The sequence below is a fragment of the Pongo abelii genome, chromosome 10 (assembly GCF_028885655.2).
Source record: "Pongo abelii isolate AG06213 chromosome 10, NHGRI_mPonAbe1-v2.0_pri, whole genome shotgun sequence".
Classification (NCBI taxonomy): Eukaryota; Metazoa; Chordata; class Mammalia; order Primates; family Hominidae; genus Pongo; species Pongo abelii.
Window position 1 is genome coordinate 53193455 of NC_071995.2, and position 10976 is coordinate 53204430.

Here is a 10976-nt window from a genome sequence, read left to right on the forward strand (position 1 = left end):
TAGCTAGCTGCTTAATCAAGAGCATCACTAGCATCCTAGCCCCTCTGTTTGAAGGAACTCCTTATATTTTGTGCAGGGAATCACAGGGTCCCCACAGCATGATTTTCAACTGGTCGCCAGATATCCTTGAAGCATCAAATATGCCCATGTGAATTTGAAATTTAAAGACGATCCCGTCAAGACCATGAAAATAACTTTGTGTTGTATGACAGAAAAGTACCTCACAATATTCAATAGCCAAGTACCTAGCCAGGAACCTTTGACACCAGATTTTACATCAAATGATCTATAAAAATGAGAGAGATGTCACAAGAGAACAAAACCTCATGGATGCAGTTTAAACTTCAACATAGATCTCTGAGTCTTTTTAAATTTGTCACAGCTTAGTTCAGAAGCATAAAAATACCTGCTTCAGGAAGGAGTTAGACAGCATTTTCTTAGATAAACCTCAGCTGGTATGACTTATTGCAGGGATGCCAGACCCAGGATGCATGACCCCATTTCAATGTCATCTTTACCCTTCCTGATACCTCGCACTTTGACTCTGTTCATTAAATCAGATTGCTCTCATGGTTCACTCAAAATTTGTCAAGATGGTTTCTCTGTTCCTAGTACTGGTAGCAACAGATCATGCTTAGCAATTCATATTCGGGATGTTGTTTATGTACTTCACTAAAATTCCTCTTTTGTTGGCATAGACCACTACAGGTACCTGTATCAATCAAAATGGACTAATTCAGAATAATTGATGCATGCATGCAGAGTTTGGCCCATAGAACTAAAACAAACACTGGATTGATTGACTATATTTAAAAAGTCCAATTGGAATTTTATACTGTGATCTGGTTCATTAATAAAGGTCGGCATTGTGTTTATGTCAACTTCAATCACAAAGGAGCTAAGAGGCTCAGTTTTGCCTACAGCAAGAGGAGATGGAGTTCAATTAATTTCCCATAAATATAGTATTTTCTGTGTTTTTGTTTGTTTTTGCTATGAAAAGAAATCAAGGCTCATTTTTTAAATTGAAATAACTCAAAATCTTTTCTTTTTTTTTTTTTTTTTTTTTTGAGATGGAGTCTCGCTCTACTGCCCAGGCTGGAGTGCAATGGCGTGATCTGGGCTCACTGTAAACTCCACCTCCTGGGTTCACGCCATTCTCCTGCCTCAGCCTCCCGAGTAGCTGGGATTACAGGCACACACCACCACGCCCGGCTAATTTTTCTATTTTTTTTAGTAGAGACGGGGTTTCACTATGTTGGTCAGGCTGGTCTCGAACTCCTGACCTCACGATCAGCCTGCCTCGGCCCCCCAAAGTGCTGGGATTACAGGCATGAGCCACTGTGTCTGGCCAAAAGTCTGTTTTCTAATGACAATATTAGCATTTGTATTTTATGGCCTTTAAGTTTTCAAAATTACTATGAATTCTGATAACTTATTCAATATTCCACAAACAGAACAAAGCAAGCAAAATATTTATTATTATTTAACTATAAAAAACCTTTCTGTACATTAAGTAATCAAAACTATACAGCAGACAATTATCAAATATAAAATTTAAATGTTTTTTAAAGTAATAAAACACAAATTAATCTTTTCACTACTAAATAAATTCTGTCATGAACTTGCAATTCTAATGGATATTCTGCCACTTCTTGTTGAATGGGTCTATTGAAGTTCTTGATGCAGAATAAGAGCAATCCTAGTGTATTTGAAATCAAATCATGTATTGACTTTCACTCTTCTTTTTATCTACAGACCTATCAGAATTCAGAACTAAGCCATGCCAAATATGACATCAATTAGAGAATTCATTCTTCTGGGATTTACGGATGACCCAGAGTTACAAGTTGTGATATTCTTCTTTATGTTGATCACATACTTATTGAGTGTAAGTGGAAACATGGCCATCATTATGTTAACACTGTCAAATATTCATTTGAAAACTCCTATGTACTTCTTCCTCAGGAATTTCTCTTTCTTAGAAATTTCATTTACAACAGTCTGCATTCCTAGATTTCTGATCAACATTGCTACAGGAGACACAACCATTTCCTATAATGCTTGCATGGCCCAAGTATTTTTTTTAATTCTTCTGGGATCAACAGAATTTTTTCTTCTGGCTGGCATGTCTTATGATCGCTATGTGGCTATCTGCAAACCTCTACGTTACACAACCATCATGAGTAACAAAGTCTGTAATTGGCTTGTAATCAGCTGCTGGCTGGCTGGTTTTCTCATTATTTTTCCCCCCATGATTGTGGGCCTCCAACTGGATTTTTGTGACTCCAACACTATTGACCATTTCATCAGTGACTCTTCCCCTATGCTGCTGATTGCTTGCACAGACACACAGTTTCTAGAGCTTATGGCATTTTTGCTAGCAGTATTCACACTCATGGTAATTTTGGCCTTGGTGGTTCTCTCCTACACACTCATCCTTAAAACAATTCTGAAGATTCCCTCTGTCCAGCAAAGGAAAAAGGCTTTTTCAACTTGTTCCTCCCATATGATTGTGGTTTCTATTTCTTATGGGAGTTGCATTTTTATGTATGTAAAAACATCTGCAAAAGAGGTGTGGCTTTGAGCAAAGGTGTAACAGTACTTAATACCTCTATTGCTCCTATGTTGAATCCCTTTACTTATACCTTAAGAAACCAGCAGGTAGGGGGGAGGAGCCAAGATGGCCGAATAGGAACAGCTCCGGTCTACAGCTCCCAGCACAAGCGACGCGGAAGACAGGTGATTTCTGCATTTCCATCTGAGGTACCGTGTTCATCTCACTAGGGAGTGCCAGACAGTGGGCGCAGGTCAGTGGGTGAGTGCACCGTGCGCCAGCCAAAGCAGGAGCGAGGCATTGCCTCACTCGGGAAGCACAAGGGGTCAGGGAGTTCCCTTTCCAGGGGTGACAGACGGCACCTGGAAAATCGGGCCACTCCCACCCGAATACTGTGCTTTTCCGATGGGCTTAGGAAACGGTGCCCCAGGAGAGTATAGCCCCCACCTGGCTCAGAGGGTCCTACGCCCACAGAGTCTTGCTGATTGCTAGCACAGCAGTCTGAGATCAAACAGCAAGTCCGCAGCGAGGCTGGGGGAGGGGCGCCCGCCATTGCCCAGGCTCGCTTAGGTAAACAAAGCAGCCGGGAAGCTTGAACTGGGTGGAGCCCACCACAGCTCAAGGAGGCCTGCCTGCCTCTATAGGCTCCACCTCTGGGGGCAGGGCACAGACAAACAAAAAGACAGCAGTAACCTCTGCAGACTTAAATGTCCCTGTCTGACAGCTTTGAGGGGAGCAGTGGTTCTCCCAGCACGCAGCTAGAGATCTGAGAACGGTCTGACTGCCTCCTCAAGTGGGTCCCTGACGCCTGACCCCCGAGCAGCCTAACTGGGAGGCACCCCCCAGCAGGGGCAGACTGACACCTTACACGGCCGGCCAGGTACTGCAACAGACCTGCAGCTGAGGGTCCTGTCTGTTAGAAGGAAAACTAACAGAAAGGACATCCACACCAAAGACCCATCTGTACATCACCATCATCAAAGACCAAAAGTAGATAAAACCACAAAGATGGGGAAAAAACAGAGCAGAAAAACTGGAAACTCTAAAAAGCAGAGTACCTCTCCTCCTCCAAAGGAACGCAGTTCCTCACCAGCAATGGAACAAAGCTGGACGGAGAATGAATTTGACGAGCTGAGAGAAGAAGGCTTCAGATGATCAAATTACTCCGAGCTACGGGAGGATATTCAAACCAAAGGCAAAGAAGTTGAAAACTTTGAAAAAAATTTAGAAGAATGTATAACTAGAATAACCAATACAGAGAAGTGCTTAAAGGAGCTGATGGAGCTGAAAACCAAGGCTCGAGAACTACGTGAAGAATGCAGAAGCCTCAGGAGCTGATGCAATCAAATGGAAGAAAGGGTATCAGCCCTGGAAGATGAAATGAATGAAATGAAGCAAGAAGGGAAGTTTAGAGAAAAAAGAATAAAAAGAAATGAGCAAAGCCTCCAAGAAATGTGGGACTATGTGAAAAGACCAAATCTACGTCTGATTGGTGTACCTGAAAGTGACGGGGAGAATGGAACCAAGTTGGAAAACACTCTGCAGGATATTATCCAGGAGAACTTCCCCAATCTAGCAAGGCAGGCCAACATTCAGATTCAGGAAATACAGAGAATGCCACAAAGATACTCCTCGAGAAGAGCAACTCCAAGACACATAATTGTCAGATTCACCAAAGTTGAAATGAAGGAAAAAATGTTAAGGGCAGCCAGAGAGAAAGGTCGGGTCACCATCAAAGGGAAGCCCATCAGACTAACAGCGGATCTCTCGGCAGAAACCCTACAAGCCAGAAGAGAGTGGGGGCCAATATTCAACATTCTTAAAGAAAAGAATTTTCAACCCAGAATTTCATATCCTGCCAAACTAAGCTTCATAAGTGAAGGAGAAATAAAATACTTTACAGACAAGCAAATGCTGAGAGATTTTGTCACCACCAGGCCTGCCCTAAAAGAGCTCCTGAAGGAAGCACTAAACATGGAAAGGCATAACCGGTACCAGCCACTGCAAAATCATACCGAAATGTAAAGACCATCGAGACTAGGAAGAGACTGCATCAACTAATGAGCAAAATAACCAGCTAACATCATAATGACAGGATCAGATTCACACATAACAATATTAACTTTAAATGTAAATGGACTAAATGCTCCAATTAAAAGACACAGACTGGCAAATTGGATAAAGACTCAAGACCCATCAGTGTGCTGAATTCAGGAAACCCATCTCACGTGCAGAGACACACATAGGCTCAAAATAAAAGGATGGAGGAAGATCTACCAAGAAAATGGAAAACAAAAAAAGGCAGGGGTTGCAATCCTAGTCTCTGATAAAAGAGACTTTAAACCAACAAAGATCAAAAGAGACAAAGAAGGCCATTACATAATGGTAAAGGGATTAATTCAACAAGAAGAGCTAACTATCCTAAATATATATGCACCCAATACAGGAGCACCCAGATTCATAAAGCAAGTCCTGAGTGACCTACAAAGAGACTTAGACTCCCACACATTAATAATGGGAGACTTTAACACCCCACTGTCAACATTAGACAGATCAATAAGACAGAAAGTCAACAAGGATACCCAGGAATTGAACTCAGCTCTGCATCAAGCGGACCTAATAGACATCTACAGAACTCTCCACCCCAAATCAACAGAATATACATTTTTTTCAGCACCACACCACACCTATACCAAAATTGACCATATACTTGGAAGTAAAGCTCTCCTCAATAAATGTAAAAGAACAGAAATTATAACAAACTATCTCTCAGATCACAGGGCAATCAAGCTACAACTCAGGATTAAGAATCTCACTCAAAACCGTTCAACTACATGGAAACTGAACAACCTGCTCCTGAATGACTACTGGGTACATAACAAAATGAAGGCAGAAATAAAGATGTTCTTTGAAACCAACGAGAACCAAGACACGACATACCAGAATCTCTGGGATGCATTCAAAGCAGTGTGTAGAGGGAAATTTATAGCACTAAATGCTCACAAGAGAAAGCAGGAAAGATCCAAAATTGACACCCTAACATCACAATTAAAAGAACTAGAAAAGCAAGAGCAAACACATTCAAAAGCTAGCAGAAGGCAAGAAATAACTAAAATCAGAGCAGAACTGAAGGAAATAGAGACACAAAAAACCCTTCAAAAAATCAATGAATCCAGGAGCTCGTTTTTTGAAAGGATCAACAAAATTGATAGACCGCTAGCAAGACTAATAAAGAAAAAAAGAGAGAAGAATCAAATAGATGCAATAAAAAATGATAAAGGGGATATCACCACCAATCCCACAGAAATACAAACTACCATCAGAGAATATTACAAACACCTCTACGCAAATAAACTAGAAAATCTAGAAGAAATGGATAAATTCCTCCACACATACACCCTCCCAAGACTAAACCAGGAAGCAGTTGAATCTCTGAATAGACCAATAACAGGAGCTGAAATTGTGGCAATAATCAATAGCTTACCAACCAAAAAAAGTCCAGGACCAGATGGGTTCACAGCCGAATTCTACCAGAGGTACAAGGAGGAGCTGGTACCATTCCTTCTGAAACTATTCCAATCAATAGAAAAAGAGGGAATCTTCCCTAACTCATTTTATGAGGCCAGCATCATCCTGATACCAAAGCCTGGCAGAGACACAACAAAAAAAGAGAATTTTAGATCAATATCCTTGATGAACATTGATGCAAAAATCCTCAATAAAATACTGGCAAACAGAATCCAGCAGCACATCAAAAAGCTTATCCACCATGATCAAGTGGGCTTCATCCCTGGGATGCAAGGCTGGTTCAATATATGCAAATCAATAAATATAATCCAGCATATAAACAGAACCAAAGTCAAAAACCACATGATTATCTCAATAGATGCAGAAAAGGCCTTTGACAAAATTCAACAACCCTTCATGCTAAAAACTCTCAATAAATTAGGTATTGATGGGTCGTATCTCAAAATAATAAGAGCTATTTATGACAAACGCACAGCCAATATCATACTGAATGGGCAAAAACTGGAAGCATTCCCTTTGAAAACTGGCACAAGACAGGGATGCCCTCTCTCACCACTTCTATTCAACATAGTGTTGGAAGTTCTGGCCAGGGCAATTAGGCAAGAGAAGGAAATCAAGGGTATTCAATTAGGAAAAGAGGAAGTCAAATTGTCCCTGTTTGCAGATGACATGATTGTATATCTAGAAAACTCCATTGTCTCAGCCCAAAATCTCCTTAAGCTGATAAGCAACTTCAGCAAAGTCTCAGGATACAAAATCAATGTACAAAAATCACAAGCATTCTTATACATCAATAACAGACAAACAGAGAGCCAAATCATGAGTGAACTCCCATTCACAATTGCTTCAAAGAGAATAAAATACCTAGGAATCCAACTTACAAGGGATGTGAAGGACCTCTTCAAGGAGAACTACAAACCACTGCTCAAGGAAATAAAAGAGGATACAAACAAATGGAAGAACATTCCATGCTCATGGGTAGGAAGAATCAATATCATGAAAATGGCCATCCTTCCCAAGGTAATTTACAGATTCAATGCCATCCCCATCAAGTTACCAATGACTTTCTTCACAGAATTGGAAAAAACTACTTTAAAGTTCATATGGAACCAAAAAAGAGCCCGCATCGCCAAGTCAATCCTAAGCCAAAAGAATAAAGCTGGAGGCATCACGCTACCTGACTTCAAACTTTACTACAAGGCTACAGTAACCAAAACAGCATGGTACTGGTACCAAAACAGAGATATGGATCAATGGAACAGAACAGAGCCATCAGAAATAATGCCACATATCTACAACTATCTGATCTTTGACAAACCTGACAAAAACAAGAAATGGGGAAAGGGTTCCCTATTTAATAAATGGTGCTGGGAAAACTGGCTAGCCATATGTAGAAAGCTGAAACTGGATCCCTTCCTTACACCTTATACAAAAATCAATTCAAGATGGATTAAAGACTTAAATGTTAGACCTAAAACCATCAAAACCCTAGAAGAAAACCTAGGCAATACCATTCAGGACATAGGCATGGGCAAGGACTTCATGTCTAAAACACCAAAAGCAATGGCAAGAAAAGCCAAAATTGACAAATGGGATCTAATTAAACTAAAGAGCTTCTGCACAGCAAAGGAAACTACCATCAGAGTGAACAGGCAACCTACAAAATGGGAGAAAATTTTCGCAACCTACTCATCTGACAAAGGGCTAATATCCAGAATCTACAATGAACTAAAACAAATTTACAAGAAAAAAACAAACAACGCCATCAAAAAGTGGGTGAAGGACATGAACAGACACTTCTCAAAAGAAGACATTTATGCAGCCAAAAAACACATGAAAAAATGCTCACCATCACTGGCCATCAGAGAAATGCAAATCAAAACCACATTTAGATACCATCTCACACCAGTTAGAATGGCAATCATTAAAAAGTCAGGAAACAACAGGTGCTGGAGAGGATGTGGAGAAATAGGAACACTTTTACACTGTTGGTGGGACTGTAAACTAGTTCAACCCTTGTGGAAGTCAGTGTGGCGATTCCTCAGGGATCTAGAAGTAGAAATTCCATTTGACCCAGCCATCCCATTACTGGGTATATACCCAAAGGACTATAAATCATGCTGCTATAAAGACACAAGCACACGTATGTTTATTGCGGCATTATTCACAATAGCAAAGACTTGGAACCAACCCAAATGTCCAACAATGATAGACTGGATTAAGAAAATGTGGCACATATACACCATGGAATACTATGCAGCCATAAAAAATGATGAGTTCACGTCCTTTGTAGGGACATGGATGAAATTGGAAATCATCATTCTCAGTAAACTATCGCAAGAACAAAAAACCAAACACCGCATATTCTCACTCATAGGTGGGAATTGAACATTGAGAACACATGGACACAGGAAGGGGAACATCACACTTCGGGGACTGTTGTGGGGTGGGGGGAGGGGGGAGGGATAGCATTGGGAGATATACCTAATGCTAGATGACGAGTTGGTGGGTACAGTGCACCAGCATGGCACATGTATACATATGTAACTTACCTGCATGTTGTGCACATGTACCATAGAGCCTAAAGTATAATAATAATAATAATAATAATAAAAAGAAAAAAAAAAAAAGAAACCAGCAGGTAAAACAGACCCTTAGGGAATTCACCAAAAAAAATTATCATTGAACAAGCAATAATGATAACTAAATCTGTGGCTGAACCACAGATAAACCAATAAAAACACAAATCATCTTTCTATGTAATAGCTATACACAAAGGAACACACATGCAAAGATTCGCACCATTGTAGAGCTTACCTCTAGTGATAAAACACACATATGAAACAATCAACATAATAGAAAATTACCTAGTACTTTAGTAAGGGACAAATGCTATTTAAAAAAATAGAAGAAATATGGTATAGAAAGTAATATAGCGGGTAGAATTCAAATTAAATAGCTTGGTCAAAGATTTCATGGTCATCTTAAAGCTTCTTTTATTTTTTTCTATATTCAAGCACATTTTTCTGTATTCTTTATATATATATTTTTTATTATACTTTAAGTTCTAGGGTACATGTGCACAATGTGCAGGTTTGTTCTTAATCTTTTCCTTTTTTTCTGTAATTTTTTCATCTTATCATATCTATTTTATATTTATCAAGCATATCAAGATTGTGAGGTGTGACTATTAAATAAATTTGGTCTTTGCTTTAAAAAGACATATAGCAAGGTCTAAATAGCCTATTCCAATCCTACCTGAAAATAAATCATTTTATAAAAAATTAACAGCAACCCACAATTAATGAATGGATTAGCACCTAATTTCAATGTTGAGAAAACTGTGCTTTGTAGTCCCATATTCTGTTGAACCTGATATTCAGAATCTGTACATGGAAAAACAGCTGAGAAACAATAATCTTCTGTGAAAATGGGCTATTTCAAGCCATCCAAGTTTTGCCAACTCTGCTTCATCAGAAAGATTTATTTGTGTCTTTCCAGATTTCACATGTTCTGTTAAGTGAAAATGAAAGTGTGAGAGACTGGAGCTGTTGGTGAGAACAATCTCCAATAAAGTGCTGCAAGCGGAGATATTAGAAATGATTGCTTTTACACTAAAGGCAGTGACTTTACATTTTGTGATATATTATCATAACAATTCACCATCAAATAGATGAAGGTAGGAGGTCATAAAAATACAATCCATGAAGTTACTGAAAATTAATGCAGGTTTGATACACACCGCTTTAGCATGCACATAATGATCAGAGAACATAATTTTATTGATGCCCAAATAAATAAGAATAGTTCAAAGACAAATCATAGACCTATGCAGTTTCCAAATAGTCAGCATAAATAGTGCACACAATTTAATTAGTAGGAATAAAAATATGTTAAATAAATATGAAATTCAGAGCCTTGAAAATTAAAAATTTAGTTTGAGGAAAACCAAATATATATATATTTAATTTTATAAATTAATATAAAATAGCAAGATTGATACATAAACTAATTACTTATAAATTCTAATCTTATATAAGATATGAGACGACCTTAAATTTATAAGGTTATAATATTTTTAATACTAATAAAACCATAAAAGTGTGTAATTATGTGATACTAAGGTAATAATGGTACTATGTGCAATTACATAAAAACATTACTTTTAAGGAAAAGTATTAACTAGAAAATATTTATAAAGCAGCAAATAAACTGAATATACATTTTAACTATGAAAGAAATTACTAAAAGATAAAACGTTCTAAGAGCTACGCCTCTGAAACATTTCCAAGATTTTAATATTATTTTATTCTAAATTTTAGAAGTATAAAACATTCATTTAAAGTATATATTCTTGTAAATAGTGGTAGACTATAAAATGGTTGAAAAAAAGATTCACTTAGTAATATACAAAACATCCATGACATATATGCATGTTCCGTGTATAAAATCCTACTATAATGGAGCAATACTATAAAAAAGATACTAGTATAAGATAGGAAACATAAGGAAATTTGATTAGGAAAATTTGAGATATAATGTATCACTTTATCTTTTAAATAGACCCAATGAAAAAAATTTATCAGATCTTAAATTATACTACTATTTACCCACAAATCATCAACAAAAAATTTTAAAATCTCTTAGTTGATACAGATATGAAAATAATTATGTTAAAGCCATAAGGAAAACACATAGTAAATGAGCAATTAAACTTTTACTCAAATGTGAAACTAATATAATTTGTATTCATGACAACAAAATAATAATGCACAGCCCCCACTTTGTATTATAGAGACGTTTGTCCTAGATGCATTTAACCAATGCTAAAACATACAAAGCAGAAGCAAAATTCATAATATTCAAAATGAGAAGACAGATATAATATTGTTTC

General features: G+C 37.8%; 1 protein-coding gene across 1 annotated transcript; it reads left to right on the plus strand.

Moving 5' to 3' along the window:
* Positions 1-1780: 1780 nt before the first annotated feature.
* LOC100431551 (olfactory receptor 6C65) lies at positions 1781-8779 on the plus strand. Its single transcript, XM_063711971.1, is given in 4 exon segments — positions 1781-2567; positions 2570-2661; positions 8724-8754; positions 8757-8779. Coding segments are annotated over 4 exon segments (933 nt in total).
* The last annotated feature ends 2197 nt before the right edge of the window (positions 8780-10976 follow it).